General features: G+C 33.8%; 3 protein-coding genes across 3 annotated transcripts in view; 1 reads left to right on the top strand and 2 right to left on the bottom strand.

The window, feature by feature from the left end:
- Nucleotides 1-469: 469 nt before the first annotated feature.
- Nucleotides 470-5,804, bottom strand: LOC132554562 (dual adapter for phosphotyrosine and 3-phosphotyrosine and 3-phosphoinositide-like). Its single transcript, XM_060218886.1, has 9 exons — nt 5,762-5,804; nt 4,089-4,181; nt 3,582-3,701; nt 2,995-3,128; nt 2,557-2,681; nt 2,189-2,236; nt 1,639-1,790; nt 1,220-1,307; nt 470-550 (listed from the first exon to the last, which is right to left on the bottom strand). Exons 2-9 carry the CDS (start codon nt 4,151-4,153, stop codon nt 527-529), a joined length of 756 nt encoding a protein of 251 aa, XP_060074869.1. The 5' UTR covers nt 4,154-4,181; nt 5,762-5,804; the 3' UTR covers nt 470-526.
- Nucleotides 5,805-8,638: 2,834 nt separating this feature from the next.
- Nucleotides 8,639-9,295, top strand: LOC132554566 (uncharacterized). Its single transcript, XM_060218891.1, has 2 exons — nt 8,639-8,716; nt 8,852-9,295. The coding sequence occupies exons 1-2, from the start codon at nt 8,639-8,641 to the stop codon at nt 9,293-9,295; spliced, it is 522 nt and encodes a 173-aa protein (XP_060074874.1).
- A 4,975-nt stretch (nt 9,296-14,270) lies between these two features.
- LOC132554521 (ankyrin-2-like) overlaps nt 14,271-20,093 on the bottom strand; it is a 189,659-nt gene continuing 183,836 nt past the window's right edge. Inside the window, exons 51-52 of the mRNA XM_060218839.1 lie at nt 16,746-16,794; nt 14,271-16,430 (exon numbers count right to left, since the gene is read on the bottom strand). Of these exons, the coding sequence (XP_060074822.1) occupies nt 16,226-16,430; nt 16,746-16,794 (254 nt within the window). The 3' untranslated portion in view covers nt 14,271-16,225. The remainder of the gene's footprint in view (nt 16,431-16,745; nt 16,795-20,093) is intronic.

Here is a 20,093-nt window from a genome sequence, read left to right as displayed (position 1 = left end):
AATTTCTGATGAATGTCCTCTGTTGAACAGTAAATTTCTGAAGAATGTTCTTTTTTTAACAATAAACTCTTGAAGAATGTCCTCTGTTGAACAGTAAATTTCTGATGAATGTCCTCTGTTGAACAGTAAATTTCTGAAGAATGTCCTCTGTTGGACAGTAAATTTCTGATGAATGTCCTCTGTTGGACAGTAAATTTCTGATGAATGTCCTCTGTTAAACATTAAATTTCTGATGAATGTCCTCTGTTGAACAGCAAACTCTTGAAATCTGTTACTTGCTGAACTCGCAATTTGCTGATTGAAAACCAGAAATGTCTGATGTTATTGATGAAAATAACCTTTTTTTAAAGCTGACAACTAAATGCTAACAATGAATGATCAATGTGACACAACTGTCAAAATGTTGGAATCTACACAAACCAACTGCATCACACTTTCTAAAATGGAAGTCTTTTTCTCTTTGATTGCACTCATAACCACTTACTAGAATAATTTCATACAGCATTTCTCACAAATTCAGCAAAAATCATGGTCGCCTCTGAGTATTTTTCTGAAAAAAAAGGAATAAAAAATGTTTTCACTTGATTTACCAGAATGATCTGTTTGACACTTCTTTATTAAATTAAACACTAAATCGGGGTCTTGGCATTATTTTTTATTTCTAATGTTGATAAATCAAAGCTTGTGACTCTTCTTTTCCAAGTATTGGCAACATATGAACAATACTTCTCATCTTCTGCCGAGATAGACACATCATGAAATGGTGAATATGGACTTCTTAAAAGACCAAAATAGTTGCCGTAATTCTAAATGTTGATTAATTATAAATAATGGTTCTCAAGTATTCCAAATAGGGACCAAAATATGTTGTTTTTCAATTCCTTTTCCAAATATGGATATTTTGTTTTTGGGGTGAGTTTAACATCTGAACAACAGCTAAGATCACATCAAGCTGATTTTGTGGGGAGGTCCGACTAAAATACATCAGACAAAACAAAAGATCAATTGTGTTCAGATTTTGGCAGAAGACAAAAGCTGGTAAAAAAAGTTAACAAACAATAGTGAAAAGTCATTATCACTTCATTTGCTTGTGGTCCCACTAATTTCCAACAGTAAACGTCATATGCTGTGTTAAAGTGACCACAGATGATAGTATCATGTTATTCAACAGACTATGCACATGTATCTTGGAGGATGCAAACAAAAGAAAGAGACGTACCAACTTCCAGTTGATGAGTTTAATCCAGTCATTGCACTCTTGTTCTGTCGTGGAGTACATGAAAAATGTCCTCCACTTGAAAACAACCCTGTAAGACAATTGTTGATATGTAATATTTCAACTTTAAGGTATATTTGTAAAATCTCTTTTACTTTCAGACACGTTTATCAGATTCTATCAATTTGATGTAACTGATATTTTTCTGTCTGTGAGAAATACTGTCTCAAAAATTACCATTCTGTAAACCCAAGGTACAACGCGTAATTTCTGAATCACATTTAAGAGATCGCTTTTAACAAGAAAATATTGTCACAATTATAGTTATTTTTTACTGAAACCATAACAAACATTGATGGGCATGCCAATTGCCAGACATGTAGAAAATTTTAAGTTGCTAAAACAACTCTTCCAATTATTACCTGAAAACATTAAATTTGCCTTTGTTTGTGTAATCTCGTTTACATTCCTCACATTCTCGGAGGTCCATGGCTCGGATAGCTCGAGTATCCTCCTTCTTTTTATAATACCGAAGTTCAAACTTCTGTAGTACAAACCACCTTGTGTGCCAAGTCTACAAGAAATAATCACAACCAAAGACTGAAACGGAAACCGATAACCAACTGTGTTATAGATTCTGACAATTCCTTTTTGTCTCTAAGACAACAGAATATGGTGAAAATATTGATGCCAAAGCAAGACACACTTTCTTCTTGTTAAAATTCATCCAATCCAAAAATATTTACAAAAATACAATTTTGACCAGTGTTGTCCTTTCATCAATATTTGATCACTGATCTGTTGTGACATAGACTTTCATGATACAACTGTAAATATATATATGACAAGTCAGGTTGCTATATTGGTATGTTTTTCGTCTCGTGATACTCAGACTCTAGTCATAACAAATACCTAAGATTGTACAGATAGAGAAATATGATGAAGATATAAGACAGACAAAGAAATCATTACCTTGAACCTAGCTCCAAGTTTTGTGAGAAAACCCTCTTTAGAATTGATCTGAAATTGCATGAAAATTCTGTCAAAAATTGCAACATTTAAAGTATCAATCCTCTACAAAGTCACCATATCAAAAGCAAAATGGCAAATTACACAAAACATCTTTTCATGTAAAATTCAGTTATTGACAATAACATTTTAAAAAGTTCGAAAACAACACATTGTTTACAAATTTTTACACATCTTCTACATCAATCTCAGCTATCCTAATACTGACCATTTCATTTCGCCAAAGCAACTTTCAAAATCTGTTTAAAAAGCAATAGTGACAGTTTTCTAAACAATCATGATTGTCACACAGACATTTGGATTGTACATACTGCGAATTCTGGACCTCTTGAGAAGTCATCTGCTGTGCTAAACTCGGCGTGGACTCGTATTGTATCATACATGTTAGGTTCCTCTATATTACGTGGGTAGGGGTAATTCAGCAACGTCAATTGTCCTGGGATAAAAAAGAACAAACAACTAGTATACACAGTGTGTTGTATATTGGGAATTTTCACTGTCATATGTACAAGCTGTGTGTACTTAATTTTCAATGAACAATTTGTCAACAAAAGCTGATTTCTTTTTACATCCGTAATGCTGATTAATCAATTAAAAACAGCAGAAATTACAAAATTGTTAACTGACCTATCATAAGCCATAAGATTTGAACAATTTCTGTAAAGAACAAAGAAATATGAAAAAAATAACAAATCTGGAGAACTTTAAAAAAAATTGTGATCACATTGAGATTTTTATACTTCTCTTACCTGAATCAGCACCTATTAAAGGCTTGTTGGCAAAATGATTGATAAGTTCACTCATACTGTGAAATTCACCATGTCCAAATTTGAAGTCAGTTCCCTCAACAGACAGATTGAAGTGTTTGACTGATTTATCACACCTGTAAAACAAAGGTGACATTAATAGAGGTAAACCAGTGTGACACTGATGTGTAATATGTAATTACATACTTGCACTTTTGTGTTAGAACTTTTAATAATACTTTAAAATATGATATGAACATGCTTTCAATAACACTTTACAGAATTGAGGGTTAAAATTTTTATTGTTTCAATTGTGTTGTACATGTAGCATATCTAACACTTGTGACTGAATCGTGATTTCGTGAAAAATGCTTGTATCTAATTTGCATTTTAAATTTCAAGTCAGTGGAGGAGAACGTTATTTTCACAAATATTTCCAAATCATTGGTTTTGGCATCTTTATAATCCGATGATTCATGCAACTTGTCATTATTTTTCAGTTTCACTCTAAGGGCTTCCTAAAATCAAAATTTCTTCCAAAATGTATGAATAATTCCCGAAAATGATCTCTGATACAGTACTGAACATACCTGACTGATAATGCATACTCCCCAGCTTTAGAACTTGGTCGAAGCATGTATGTTCCATCCACTCCATTCTGTAACAATAAACTTTCAGCTGTGTGTCTATCAACACCTGGATGGAACCAACTACAAAGAAAATAAACAATTATTAAAATAATCTGATCATGTGACAATGGATCAATATTCTATCAGATCAGTCATCAATTTTTTCCATATGAATTTATGTTTATTGAATTTTTTTTTTTTTTAATTTATGTGGACTGAGCAATATCTATACCGAAAACAGTTGATTTCAAAATTTGGAAAAGGAAAGGATCATGATAATTCCATACTGATCCAGTTTTTTCCTTAAGGTTTTGGCATGAACTGATAACAGGACATTTTGTATGTCAGGGTAATTCTAAAGCTCTCTGAAGCAAGACTCACCGGAAGATATCAATGGTGATCGAGATATTCAACCCATATTACTCCCTAAAATTCTAATATTGATACATAAACAAAAACAAAACTTACTCTAGGGACTCTAGTTGTTTTCCCATCTCCAGGGTTATCTGATCCAGTGTACCTGCCATACTCATTAGATATTCTTTTCAACCTCTGTTATCACTGAAACCAAAAGCCATACATCTGTAAGCCTAAAGCAACATAACCAACAGATGATAATACATTGATTGGGGACCCATTATCGTGAAAAACTGAGTCTGTTATTTTCTTTTTCATAAATGGATTAACATCTGATTTTTTGTGTTTATCTTTAACATGAAATAACCACTGAAGTAGTATTTCTGTAAACTGATGAGTCCTTTGTTGAAAACAAATGTTTAAATTTGCCGTAAAAACAAGTTTTCTTACCCAGAGTACTATATTTTTTTATCTATGATTTTAATCAAAATGGTAATTAATGCAAGAGAATAATCTTTTTTTACAATTAAATCTTTTGATGTGGGTCTTTCTGTTTTTCAGTAAATCATTTCTTTGCTGCATTGTATCTGACAGTACAGCTCTGATTTCATTGAACAATTTTATATTTACTTAATATCATATACTAGACATAATTTGAATATTGAATTAACAAATTTATACACGTAAGTGTAAATTTTCTTTCTAAACACAACAAAATGAAGCAAATAATGTCTTACTTAATTGTTACTGAACGTAGGCCTTAAGACCTCTATTTTCTTTGATCACTGTCATCTGAAAAAGCACCTATATGACCATGACTACTGTGATGATGATACTGTATTTTTTGTATATAACGTTTTTATTTTCTGCAAAAATAAATGTTAATATTACATTCACATCAGGGACATATGATATGTATCTCCTAACATCAAGGACCTAAGGATAAAATTGCATTTGATAGACTACAAACAAATACATTTTCATTTATATCTGCAAAACTATCAAAAAAATTGTGTGCATTGTGGCGCCAGAAAAATTATGATAATTGGGGCATCACGTTAATTGGATCCCAAACAGTGCAGCACAGTCTGTATAACTAACTTAACCATACAAACATGCCCCGTCCACTACAATACATGTGACAGAGACGAACTGTAACATTGTATTATTATGTGAAAGCCGTGATGATCCACTCTTTTTATCAAAGGTTATCAACAATAATAATTAATATCCAATATCAGTGACAATTACCAGACTGGACATCAGTATTTGAAAACTGTTCTGGATATATCTAAAATTATCAGAAAATCCAAAATTGCAATCACAGCAATTCTTTCAACCCATTGATTTGGACAAGCCCCGAATTTAATTCGTCTGGGGAAAAAAGGAACAATTCTGACAAGTATTTTCTTGAAACGAAGACAAAGATTCCTTGCAACAACATTATCAGGACAGAAGACTGCCCTTTTCTATTCCAGCTGGAGTATCTTGTGCAGGCCAAAGCCTCAATCATGGTTTTTTTTTCTTTCAAAGCGACAAAAAGGCACATGTTTGTCTGAAAAGGCTATTTAGTGGACTGACAGCTTTGGATGATATTAAATAAGTAATAATCATATAAGCAGATTTAGATTGGCATCAAAGAAACCATAATCTATGTCAAATATGAATGATTCAGACTGTCATTCTCTTGCCGTCTGGTTTTTGTGTTGGAGACAATAAATGCAAAATGTAACCGAAAAGATTGTGGTAGTTTATAGCAGTATCAGAAACACAGGTGGACATACTTATCGTCTGCTTGCCATCAAGTTCACCGCCTTCGGGCTCACAACAAAAGCATAAACCATCTACTTGTTTTGATGAAAGTCGGAAGTGCTCCTGTGTGTCATTCCCTCACTTGGTCCTTTTGAGACTTTCAAAGAATTTGATTGGTCAAAATTCCTCAAGTATATTTCCTTCTTAATTTATCTATGGATTCTGGTTTGATATTTTACAATAAAAGCTGTATCGTGGATTTTAGCAACAGTTTTGTCAGATAATGAAAGAAAGCTATGTTATGTGTGTTTTCTTTCGGAAATACATCCAGAATCGATTTATTGCAATAGACTTGCTCAAGTTCACATTCTCAAAAACGTGGAACGAACAATATTGTCTCGTACATTATAAATTTGTATTGTCCCAACAGTTTACAGGTCAAATAATCGTTCGTGGATTTCTTTCACTGACAGAAGGTAATCTCACGGTCTATGCATCGTCATTCTGATAAGCAGTACTCTGCACTACTTTAATCTATGAAGTAGGAATACAAAAAAAAAACCACACACACACTGTAGGCCTATAGGCTACTTCAGTTTTAATTTCGGAAGTTAAAACTTAAAAGACACTCGAGTATGACAGATTCGTGTTATATACGTCTCGGGTAAAACAACAACAAAAAATTAGCATTAAAAGACAGGTTTGATAAAACTTAAATTAAAATTTTCACGCCATTACTGTAACCAGGGACGTATAATACATATCTGTATTATACGTCCCTGCTGTAACAAGCAAATTTAAAACGTCTAGCTGCATTTCTAAACATGATTCAGTGAGATGGGCCACGGACTTGTATATTTAAGTCCGTGGATGGGCCATCTTCAACGTATTTTTAATTTAGTCGTCTTTAGACGGTGGTGTTACGTAAAAACTGATACATGCATAAATGAAAAGATATGTCAAATTCTATCGTTATATTGTCCCTTTTTGTTGGTATGGTGTTGATTCCAGACAGTGACGTGAAAGTTGATGTCAGATTTTATAAACACTGGAGTGCAAATGTCTGTCTAGACGAGTCATTTCAACCACATTGAATTTTACAGATAGCAGCAGAAAAATAAAAAAGGGAGTCAAAAATGAAATAAATAAGATAAAGTAGCAAGCAGATGACATTATATACTGACATGTACTTAGGCAATTTTTTACTATCAACAATAAAGTTATGAAAATGCTTACAGTTTCTTATTTCATTTATATATATGTAATATCTTTCGTTTATATATCCAGTGCAGTATCAACTATATCTGTAACTGTTGTAGTTTTTTATACTGTGATACGTATTAGTTGAGCCAGTGCTACATGTAAACTAGTATTGTAGCCGTGACGTATTAGTTATCACGTCACAGGTGTATTGTACTTGTATATTTATCTGTGTGAAATGTGTCGTATGGTCAACTTTATTATGTACATTATCGTTATGTTGCTTTATCTTTGTTATTGCAGAGTTAATCTCTTGTCGCCTGCAATAAAAACCAGGTTAATGGTTGAGAAACTTACGAAGGTGTTGTTGTGGTGTTTTGCCCATAATCACACAAAAAGCTTTTACATGTAATTTTTGTATACTATATTAAATCTCTAAACGTTGTACTTCTTTGAACCACATATATTCAGACAGGGACGTATAATACCGTGATTTTACGAGTCCCTGATTCAGGACAATAATAAAAAAGTTTTTTGTGCCCTCGTCGACCACATCGATAGAACGGGTTGTCAAATAAATCGAGACGAAATAAATCATAATTGGATTGGTTTTTTTTCTGTTAAATAGGGTGTCTGTGCATTCTCTCCCTGTTTTAAGGATTGCCAAATGATTCGTCTTATGGGCGAGATTTACTTGTAAAGATGGGCAAACCTGTTTTAATTCTATAACAGTTTCAAATTGAATATTTTCAATAGCTTCTGTATCTTTTTCATTACAACTTTCCAAAACGTTTCTAAACATTTCATCCTGGTTTGTAATAGTTATTTCAGCTTTTCAAATCAACAATATTTGCCTAAATGTATAAAAATATATTCCGCTTAAACGACTGAGGTCGTTAAATTTGAACACATATAGATACAATATTAACGCGATAATCACAGGGAGCTAACTCAGCGACAATGTCTATTATTAAAATAATTTCGTTTTCTGAAGTTGAACTAGCCACCATAAACACGACGAGATTTTAAAATATTTAAAAAATGTGAAAAAGTAGTAAAAAAATCGAGGAAGATATCACTAACTGCCATTCTAATCATTTTACTGTTCTTCCTAAGCGGATTCGCGGCTTCTGCGCCGGTCATATTTTGAGATAATTTATCCTTGAATTTGGCCACTCTTGGATACGAATGAAGACACCAAGAAACAGGATTAAAAAAAAAAAAATAGAAACAAAACATTTCCAGATTCTTGCAAATTTTCTAGTCGCGTTGAGTCATTTTTTCTTTGTTATAGTTATGTACCCTATTGATACCTATCGATGTACTAAGTAAAGGGGCGCATAGTAAGTGTGCACCCAGCAGCATCTCGGGAGGGACAATATCAAAGTGTAGGATGGAGTTTCGAATCCAGTACCACAAAAACGGGATAAAAACTTTCGGTTTTTCATTTGCGAAAAAAATATACATTTTCAGTACTTTGTGACTCGATGGCAGTTGCTACGTCATCTTCCATATTTGGACTGGTCTAGTTACAGCGACTGGCGATGATAATGAACATAACCTTGACTAATATAGAACCTCGTGATGGATATGCATTATGACGTCATGATTCATTTTCATTCGTGACGTCACAATGCATTTCGTATCTATGCGCAATTTGCTGCACGACTATCGCGCAAATCTAGTTATCTCAGATATTTGACGAGAAAATGGGATGTAATAACTCGAAGACGGATGAAAATACACGAGATAGATGGATTTTCCATTGTTGGATAAAGAGAAACAAGGTACAAGTATTGTTAAAACAAATCGTTTCTAATAATGGACATAAAAATCTCAAACATACTTAATTTGATACATGTTCTGTTCCCGGCAGCGTTTGGATTCTTGGCTTTTACAACTAAAACATTATTTTTTCGTAGGTCGCATCAATCAACATTCCTACTCGAGAGGAGGTCGCGACATCGCTAGAATTGAGTGCTACTCTGAACGCAATACGTAAAACAGAACAGACAGCTTTGATGCAACTGAAGGAGCAGGGAGTTGTCCCCAGGAAGGGAGAGGGAGGAGTGGCTTTTGTACTGCAAATTGAAGGTGAATCCGAAGCCAATTCGATTTCTTCCACTCTCCCTGGTGTTCCAGAGTACAAAACGAAATATCCCCAGTACACCACATACTCATGGGAGGCGTGTCGAGCTGCAACACACGGCCCTCCTCGACGACTTCCTCCAATAAACAGAGCATCTATTGACGCCAAACAGGAACGGGCAAGACGCAACAGGGAAAAGAAGACAGCAGAGAGGAAAGCCAAATGGGCCAAAAGCTACGCAAGAGTACAGTTATCCATGCAAAAGTCAAATGCATAAGGAGCGGTTTCCGAGTAGAAAAGACTGCTATCGTATCGTGTTTTAGTTTAAAATAAAGTTAAAGGAAACCTGATAATGTTTCAGTTTGTTTGTGTTTATTTGTTTGTTATTGTTCTTTGTTTTCTATTATGAAACATTGATGACTACTGTTGACATCTGGCACATTTACGTCCAATACATTGTTAGTTTCGTTGTTATTAGATTATTTGCATTTTGCCGCATAAATATTAATTACACAATGTTTATTTAAAGACTTTGCCGTCAGGGTGCAAAACTGATATTAAGAAGTGAGCTTTTTTGGAAACACTGAAATGTATTAATACCAACAAGTTAAAAATAAAGCGAACTGTTTGTGTTGATACTTAATTTTTTTCTAGATTGAAGAACGTTGTGCATCAGAAAACCATCTAAGCTTCATCACAACCGCTTGAATCGTGAAAGGCTCTCTCTCCCAAGATCTTATTTGATATAAATTGCATTATTATATTTTGTTCGAAACTGGATACAACAGACTTTCTTCCACTTTCCGAGAAGTCTATTTGTATAAGCTGAAAATAAGTACCTGTCACGATCGCCTATTTCTCGAGGTTATATCAAACATGTCTATATAGACCAATCTGAATAGTATAACCTTGACATTCATACTAAGGGGCCCAAGATGATACATTATATCGACAGGATGCAATAAACGAATTAGAGACAGAACCTTTTGTAATCAAGCATTTTCATATAGATAAACTTTTGCACAGACAATAACGGAAATTCATTCATAAATACTATAAAATAAAGACACGGTTAACGTGTGCCCGCAAGGAATCCTCACAGTGTACAAAACCTCAGTATACCGTACCGCACATGGTACGACCGCATTTATAGAAGTGATTGGGAATGGGCACAAGCGGAGCACTCTTTCAGGGAACTTTGTTCATGTGACAACCCATGCTTGACAGGAAAATCACACTTGGCTTCGTTTTGAAGACATATTGAACACGCTCTTGTATTCTGTATATATACAACACGACAAATCTTAATCGCGGTGTTTGAAATATATTCATTTCTAATGCACTCATTTCAGAATACCAATAAAATCTGACAGTGAACTAATGTCGGGCATTGCATTTTGTAAATTGTGGTAATGGTTTCCGGTGTTTACTTCCGTTTAACTGATTTTATTTAATTATTTTTACATGCTATCATTAGGTATCACGGGAAAGGTAACGTATATAGAGACTCTCAACACCAGAGCATAATAGCTTCAAAATCTCACCATATTTCAGTTTTTTGCGAAAATATTGCTACGTAGTTGGCTATTTTAAACATGAATACCTCCTAACAGATTGATTTTATTCGTTGCATTGAATATTGAAGTGAAACAGCACCATGTATGCAAATGACTCAAAAACCATTGTCGACGTCATGACACCAATATAAAAATGCACCAAAGGTAGGATGGTGGGCGTGTCTTTGCTTTAAAAAAGGGGGTATTTAAACGTCACTATGTCCAAATTTGACAACATATTTAAATGAGTTATTTAAATATGCAAATTGGGTTTTCCCGATATTTTCGATTTACGCTTGGTCAAGATCTACTTATTATGTAAATAATCAACACAGACTAGATGAATACGATTTTAATTTGCTGGTGATTGGAATATCGGAAAAAGCGGACATAACTATTACCTTTTCACTTTTTTTTCAAGGTTTTATCATCGCAACGCAGTAAAATGTTACAATGAACTTGTTTATTTTTCATTGACTATGACTAACCAGAAATCATTGTTTGATTCCAAGATGAGCTTTTGTAACGATTATACATTATTCATAGAAAATGTGAAACAAATACTGCAGGCGTCATCTTACAGTGTAAAGCACGTTATCTGTCGTAAGATATTTAACGTACACTTACAGAAAATAACTAGCGAATAGTTACTTTGTTTCTTCAATAAAACATCAGACTTGTGTAATGTATATTATTTGGGTGATTTTTAGTATAAGAGTAGGGTGCAGAGCATGTTGATATGGAGATATTTGAATTTTTGGCATTTTAGCGTAATCAGCCATTAATGTACTGACCACATCATTGTCATCTTTGTTTTTCTACACTCATGTTTGCATTCCACACAAACACAAAATATGTTCAATAGATGGAGGAAACTACATACTTAAGAAGCTTTCTAAATTTCACTTCATCATGTGTAATGTAACGAAAGCACAGCGATAAGCTCTCCGTTCTCGACTCCAAAGGTGCATGGATCGAATCCTCAATTGACATTTTTTTTTAATGAAAAGGGAACTTACATTGTATCGAAACATTCACGACATTGTTTCTATTTTGTTTCGATAGAGATCCTTTAAAATAATGAAACAACTAAATCGTTGATTGTTTGAGATGTGAAAATTAATCTTAACATAAATCTTTTAATTCTCACGTGGTTTCCAATCACTACAACTTCAGGTTATCGCTTAAGCGTGCGAAATTCTTTTTCTCATCAATAACAAAAAAGTGGTATGAAGTAGATATTTCTATAAGGAACTCTCCTTCTCTCAATACACTTAAATCAATTATCAGTAAGACAGAAATAATACATGACAAATGCTTTTAGGTATGAGATTTACGTAATTTAAACATACTTCATTTCCATTTGAGAAATCCTGCCAGATCTCTTGATTACGATGTTTTAGAACAAATGGTAATACAGCTGAATGTAGATGCAGCAACCATGTGAAGACTTTTATTACTATTTTTGTGTTTGTCCCCTTATACATTCATAATCGAAATTTATTAATAAGACAGTTACAACCTCTGTTTGAGAATTTAATTAGATTTACTCCTATATGGCGATCAGAAATTAAGCAAAGGTGATGACATCTCTTAATTGCCAAAAAAAAGAGTAAAATTGGGATTTGATTGAATATGACTCTCTCCCCCCCCCCCCTCTCTCTCTCTCTCTCTCTTCCAATCAGACAGAAAAACAACAGATACCGTTACCTACATTGTATATATAAGAAATAATTAACAACACTAAGGAAACGAAACGATTATTATGAGAAATTAATTCATAAATCATTTATTTTCTTTTGATTTGTAAAGTGATGCTTCAATCTAATATAAGTTATTATGGTTGGTGTGTGGAAATCCTATTTCTCATTAAGATTAATGACTTAAGTTTATGAACTGTGAACTATAAAGAGCTAGTTCTACAATGGGTATGTAACGATGTGCTCGGCTGTAGCACCATGTTCTTAATGTTTAAGAAACAAGTGCGTGATTTTTTAAAAACAAATTCGTGTATTCATATATTAAATGGGATACTAGCACACCAACATTATCAAATCTTCTCTGAAACGATGTCTTTTAAAGGGCATTATGCCAGGTAAAACAGGAACGTATAACAGATTGTGTTAGAGACTGACTGTTTGTTTTTCTATTTTTCCTTTTGTCTTCCAAATCTAGAAAATATGCGTTTGTTTGTATGAAGAATGTTTGAGTAATGTTATTATGATTGCCTGGTACCGTGCTGATTACAACACATAGGTTTTTATATTCTTTTCTAGGACGGTATTAAGGTAGTAGTGGACAGTTACTCGATGTGGTCATGGTGATATCTTTGTTCATTAGATTAACCTATTATACAGGTTTTAATTAAAATATTAAAAAAAAATCCTTGCTTAAATTGGTCTTGCTATGTTGAAGTGGACAATTTAGGGTTTCATTTTCTTCAGAATAATATTTTAGCTTTGTGCTGGAGATTACTTTTTGGGCAGTCTCGAATCTGTGTCTACGTACCAAAAACTAGCTTTACAGGAAGTGAAGTTTTCAAAGTGTTTACATATGGTAATGTTATAAAGGATTTCCGAGTTGGAATTTGCTGAAATGTAAGTTGTTTGTTACCATGGCAGTGTTGTTGATTTTGAGACAGGTGTTTAGAATTAAATTTCTTCTAGAAAGTTGTAGTGTTAGGTTGGAACTAGCAGTATTTCTGCATTTTTAGCATTTTTCAGTAGGTAACCATGGCAATCACCAGTGCCTGGTTTTATTCTCCTAAAACGTTTTTACAGGATTTTTTATTTTACTGTGTCTTTCACTTATACTTGAAACAACTACATCAGGATCAGATGGTGTGCATGGCATTGAGATCAGTCCACTGATTTTTGTCTGAAGGTCACAAAGCTTCATTGCAATATTGCCCTATCATAAATTCTGAATTCTGATACAGGTGATTAGCATTGCTTTAAATAATATCACGTAAATGTTGCCTTCACCTCAAGGTCAAATGTCAAATGTGAACCACATAAAATGCACTGAAACTTGAAATTTGAATCTCTCACCAGTTGTTACTGCACATTATACTGTAATTAGGTCACTGTGACCTGCCATTAAAGGCCATCATTACTAAAATGATGATTTTGATGAATATTGAAGCAAAGTTGATTAATATCTAATAGCAAACCACTGACTATAAGTCAAGATCACATGTTGAATACATGTAGTTGAATAAAAGCCAAAACATTGGGTCAAACATCAAGGTCACATTTTTTGCCTGCTCAATATTTTGTTACAACATTATGGAATACGACACCATGATAAAAGATCAAGGTTAAATCCTCTATCTATTGACTGGTAAAGAATTTGTTACCATGTGATGAATCCAAAAATATCAAATGGCCATAACGGTCAAGATTACAGGTCAAATATCAAATAATGCCCTGAGGTCCCGTACATAAATATGTATCACATGAAATATTTGTTACGTATTGCTACTTTGGTTGTTTTTCGTTGCCAAAAAAAAAATATAAATGAAACGCAGTAAATCAGATTTTAGATAAAAGAACTTGAAATGATGTCTTGACTTCAGATTCTGAATGAGAGTTAGCATAAATATTTTTTGTCATACAGCGTTCCTCTTGCATACCACATAGAAGTTGTTGCTGAGGGAAAAGTCCCCAAAGTGTAAACAAAGTACAAAGGTGAAAATGTGTAATGAAGCCTTTTATTTCAAATATGCAGCTATACAAGGGTACAAACATGGACCTACAGAGGGTAGGAGAAAGATACACAAATATATAGGTATCTATTACATATATCAATTATCAGGAGGGAGTAAGTCACCAATCATCAAAAATCAATTCAATTATTTCAATGTCACTTTTTCCTGATTTTAAAAAATTACTCCATATTTTTTGACTGATGCAAAGTCTGGAATCATGCACTCTTCAATTTCTCTCAATGAATTTTTCCTGGGGCCACTTTTAGTTTTATCTGATGTATTTTCTCATGAAAAATTACCAGAAAATAAACTAAACAACTTGGAAGAATTACAGACTTTGCATTTCATAAATACATAATTCATACCATTCTAGAGCAGCAATTTCTCTAGGAAAATTATAATAATCAGTTTATGATATTGATATTTGTTACGTGATATTATTGTAAGTAGGATATCAAATTGAATCTAAGTACAATGTGAGCATGACGCACGAAGAAAAAGACTTTAGAAAAGATTCAATTGACTATTTATAGACTGTATTGACTTTTCATTCTTTATATTCTCATTCGAAATAACCCATGCACATTCTACTTTTGACCTTATTTCTTTTAATTAGTTATCTCCCTTTCAAGGTCAAGTTATCTCCCCTGACACGCTTATACACCTTCATTAATTTGAAAGTATAATTACTCAGTAATTTCTTTAATCCCATAAATTTCATCATAGAATCACTCATATTATACATATGACCGTTAGATATGTGCATTTGAACTAGAGGGCCAGTTCTAGTTCATTGCACAAGTTTAACAGTTTGTCTAATTCTCAGAGATAAACATCGTCGGAAAAAGCTACCCCAACCTTCTCGTTCTATCCATCGGGGTAAGTTGACGCTGGGGTATCCATTCCAGAATACATAATAAAATCCTCGGGTTTTTGGAAAAAACCACAAAATAGATTCTCATGTTGCCTCTGAAAGCACATGGTTTGTTTGATTAATGTCATTATGGTGGTTTAAGTAATGGTAAATCTGTATAGATAAGTTTCACAACAACAGTCTGATTTCCATTTCTAGAATATACATAAAACAAACAAAAGTGAAAAAAAATATGAAAAATTCTTAATGAAGTAATCAAGAAACAGGAATTAAAATTGAAAAAAAAATGAAGACCTGTACAGTTAAGATAAGTTATCAATGAAGCTATGCATTCATTGCGGACAAAATATGTAAATCTTTGATAAATATTACAATGGAGCTAATACGGACAGCAAGGCTCCCAACTGTAATTATGACAAGAGTACTGCTAAAATTCAGGCAAACGGTAGTATTTTACAACATTATTATTAAGATAGTACATCTTTTGAAGCATGGTGAGTTAATGAAATTAAAAATATACAGATCTATCATCTAGTTCTCCATTCTGTAGGATCAGACCACAGCATGACCTCAGTCTTTGCTAGGAAATAGATGAGTGAAATTTACAGAAATTGATTTACCGTTTTTATAAATGGAATATAAAAATGTTACATTTATATAACATTTCTTTGTGATGAAAGCAACAAATTTCAATAGTTGAATCCATGCAACTAAAGCCTATTTTATAGAGCAAAGACTGAAAGAATATCAAATTAGAGCTAAGAATATTGATGTGAAACATTAGATTTCTTCATATTACATTTTCTTAAAAAAAATTATTTATTCAAGAAATTTCAGAACAAACGCTTCAATTCAAACTAACACAATGTTCAATGCATTATTTTTCCATCTGTTTCAAAAACCAATTCTTTACAATTATCATAGGCAATGATAACACAAGCTTTAAGAAACTCAAATCTTATGCGAAAATGCAAACCAGGCATAAATGTTCTTTGCGAAAAATTTAAGCCATATGTATATGATTTTATGGAACTTTGATGAGAGTTCAATGTTCTTTCAATTGTGTTATTACACATCATGTTCAAGGGCTTGGGAGGTAGGCTCCTTTTCACCTCCGTGTTCCATGAACTGATCAATAATTTGTCTCATGCTGTCGCGGAGCTCCTCTGGGGGTTCATTGTCCTGTTGGATATGCGACTCCTCAGTAACAAATGTTTGCTCTTGTCCATCCTTCATCACTGTCTTAGTGTGAATCTGTTTCTTCATGTAGAGCCTATAAATGTAAGAAAATCTTGTCACTGGCAAGAATTAATCAAGAATATGTACAAAAATAGACATCCCCCAAAGACTGACATATTGATTGTTAACTGTCTCCAGCTGTGGGTCAAAGAGAGGCAGATTGCATTCTGACATTACATGAATATATCAAATTGTTAAAATCATTTTTTACATAAGTAGTCGGGAATGATATTCATCTATTTCTATTTTTTAATGGGGAAGAGGGCAGGACTGCTGGTTTTTTTGTCTTTTTTGAAATGAATCCAAATATTAAAACCTTTCAAATAAGTGAATCTCCCCCATCACCTACTTGGCTGATCCCTCGTCAGCTCCTTCAGCTCCCTGGGTGTTTGGGTCTTCTGCAAGGAAAAGGCTGACATGAGAACAAATAGACAAAGAAAAGCTGTTTCCAAAACAATAGTAATTATTTATTCATTAAAGCAATGGCCATCAACTCCATATAGATTTACAATGGCCACTAACTCCAGATAGAATTACAATGGCCACCAACTCCAGATAGATTTACAATGGCCATCAACTCCAGATAGAACTACAATGGCCATCAACTCCAGATAGAATTACAATGGCCACCAACTCCAGATAGATTTACAATGGCCATCAACTCCAGATAGAACTACAATGGCCATCAACTCCAGATAGAACTACAATGGCCATCAACTCCAGATAGAATTACAATGGCCATCAACTCCAGATAGAATTACAATGGCCACCAACTCCAGATAGATTTACAATGGCCACCAACTCCCATCAACTCCAGATAGATTACAATGGCCACAACTCCAGATAGAATTACAATGGCCACCAACTCCAGATAGATACAATGGCCATCAACTCCAGATAGAATTACAATGGCCACAATGGCCACCAACTCCAGATAGAATTACAATGGCCACAATGGCCACCAACTCCAGATAGATTTACAATGGCCACCAACTCCAGATAGATTTACAATGGCCACCAACTCCAGATAGAATTACAATGGCCATCAACTCCAGATAGAATTACAATGGCCATCAACTCCAGATAGATTTACAATGGCCATCAACTCCAGATAGAATTACAATGGCCATCAACTCCAGATAGAATTACAATGGCCATCAACTCCAGATAGAATTACAATGGCCATCAACTCCAGATAGAATTACAATGGCCATCAACTCCAGATAGAATTACAATGGCCATCAACTCCAGATAGATTTACAATGGCCATCAACTCCAGATAGATTTACAATGGCCACCAATTCCAGATAGAATTACAATGTCCATCGACTCAAGATAGAATTACAATGGCCACCAACACCAGATAGAACTACAATGGCCATCAACTCCAGATAGAATTACAATGGCCATCAACACCAGATAGAACTACAATGGCCATCAACTCCAGATAGAACTACAATGGCCATCAACTCCAGATAGAACTACAATGGCCATCAACTCTAGACAAACTACAATGGCCACCAACTCCAGATAGAATTACAATGGCCATCAACTCCAGATAGAATTACAATGGCCATCAACTCTAGACAAACTACAATGGCCACCAACTCCAGATAGAATTACAATGGCCATCAACTCCAGATAGAATTACCATGGCCATCAACTCCAGATAGAATTACAATGGCCGTCAACTCCAGATAGAATTACAATGGCCACCAACTCCAGATAGAATTACAACGGCCGTCAACTCCAGATAGAACTACAATGGCCATCAACTCCAGATAGAATTACAATGGCCACCAACTTCAGATAGAATTACAATGGCCACTGACTCCAGAATAAGTTCACAAATTTTACAATCTTATTGCAATCAGATCTCTGATTTTATATACAAAATAGAATGAGAGATCTGATTTTGATCATCAGTTACATATATACTTACCTGTTATCTCTGTTATAAGGATTATAAAACAATTTACATGTATATCAACAGTTTTAAATATACTGGCCCAGGTGATTCCAACAGATTTTAACACCAAGAGGAAACCAGAGTCCAGAGAAAATCCACTCTTTTGGCCATGGACAGGAGACTGAGTTAACTAGGTTATACATTCTCACATCAGCCCACATGGGGAATTCAACCCAGCTGTCATAGGTGAATCCAACAACCCTTTGTGTCACCTAACCAGCCTTTACCATTAAAATACATATAACCCAGGTAAAGTAATAGTCACAAATACTGCTATGCTACAGCGAACTTCTCTTCAGCTCAATCAGCTGAACATCAGAAAAGTAAGCCAGGTTCAAAGCATAGCGGAGGCATTTATATAAGAATGAACTCTGTTACATACATAAATGATATGAATCCCTCTTTGAGGTCCAATGCATTTTACGTTGTACAGAATGGAGTTAATTTTTCCACTCTTGGAGTCAGTTTATAATTAATATTCTTTCATCGTGACAACGATGGACTTTCATGGATGATGTTTAATAAATATCTACAGAATTGATCATTGCCAACTCGTATTCCATTTAAGATATCTACTGCTTACAACCGTATATTAAAAATAAACCAAATCATTTCTCATAACATTTTTTCTTATATCTAGAGAATCAGTAAATGGTTTAATAAATTAAAAGTTTTGAGAGCACATATTTTCTAATTTTCCGTTTTTTGCTTTTACTTTCATCTTTAGAAGCATCAATTCTGCATCAATATTACAAATAGAGGTAGAAGATGCTATACTATACCACCTGTATATAGAAAGCTTTCAAACACCTGTATGATCAAGGAATGGAAGAGACTGGAGGAGCTGTGCAATATTTAACTACCACAATCATGATAAAGGATGTTATAATCAGATGTCCAATCAGTTGAGACTATCAGCTGAGTACATTTATCTGAGAAAATCACCCTGTTAAAACACTTTGTAAAGATAAGTGTTTGAGACAAATTCTTTAAGGGAGTCAAAAATCTCTATTCTTCATGTTTGCTATCTACATAATGTTACTTAGATCTCTTGTCATAAAATCTACATAAGGAAAACCCAATATTGTGTAAAGAGACACAAAAGTGCCTTATATAAAATACTTCTGGTAAAAGATAACAATCATATTATACATCAGCACAACAACAAAATACACAAAATAGAATAAATGAAAACCATAAAACAGTGTGAAATGAAGCAGATTTTTACAACATATAAAATTCTATGGCTTTGACCACTTCCCCAGTCATAACATGGAAACATTTCCTGTAGAACTCAATAACTTCATCTATCTCATGATGGTCTGTGTGTCATTTCTTTCATTCTGTGATAGTCCAGGTTTATAGTGGTGGTCTGAGGACAGGATTTCACAAAAAAAAAAAAAACAAAACAAAAAAAAAAAACCTTACAGGTATTAGTAGGTGATCCATGCCTTTTCATGATCAATTATGAAATAGAACTATGATTGTTTAGGTGAAACCACTGTCACCTGACCATCGCATCATCAGACAAAAGAATTAACCACGAATACACAAGGAAATCTGGTTTCATATGAATGTTAAATATGCTATGTGTTTATATCTACGAAAGTGTAAGTCTATAATTCACCAATCATAATGCATTTTACAAAATGATAGCCAATCAAAACTAAGAGTAGTATTTCAAAACAAATATATATATATAAAGGAAAAACAGTTTTAATGTGGGTA

The sequence above is a fragment of the Ylistrum balloti genome, unplaced genomic scaffold (genome assembly GCF_031769215.1).
Source record: "Ylistrum balloti isolate Yb309-2 unplaced genomic scaffold, AGI_CSIRO_Ybal_v1 Utg370416, whole genome shotgun sequence".
Lineage (NCBI taxonomy): Eukaryota > Metazoa > Mollusca > Bivalvia > Pectinida > Pectinidae > Ylistrum > Ylistrum balloti.
Note: the sequence above shows the minus strand (reverse complement) of the source record. Positions and strands in the feature narration are given on the sequence as shown.

Coding starts and splice junctions, on each gene's coding strand:
- LOC132554562 (XM_060218886.1), bottom strand. CDS start 4,153: ATGAGTATGGCAGGTACACTGGATCAGATAACCCTGGAGATGGGAAAA. Junction 3,129..3,581: donor GAGTATGCATTATCAGTCAG/GTATGTTCAGTA, acceptor TTTGTTTTACAG/GTGTGATAAATCAGTCAAAC. Junction 2,682..2,994: donor TTTAATAGGTGCTGATTCAG/GTAAGAGAAGTA, acceptor TTTTTATCCCAG/GACAATTGACGTTGCTGAAT.
- LOC132554566 (XM_060218891.1), top strand. CDS start 8,639: ATGGGATGTAATAACTCGAAGACGGATGAAAATACACGAGATAGATGG. Junction 8,717..8,851: donor GTTGGATAAAGAGAAACAAG/GTACAAGTATTG, acceptor ATTTTTTCGTAG/GTCGCATCAATCAACATTCC.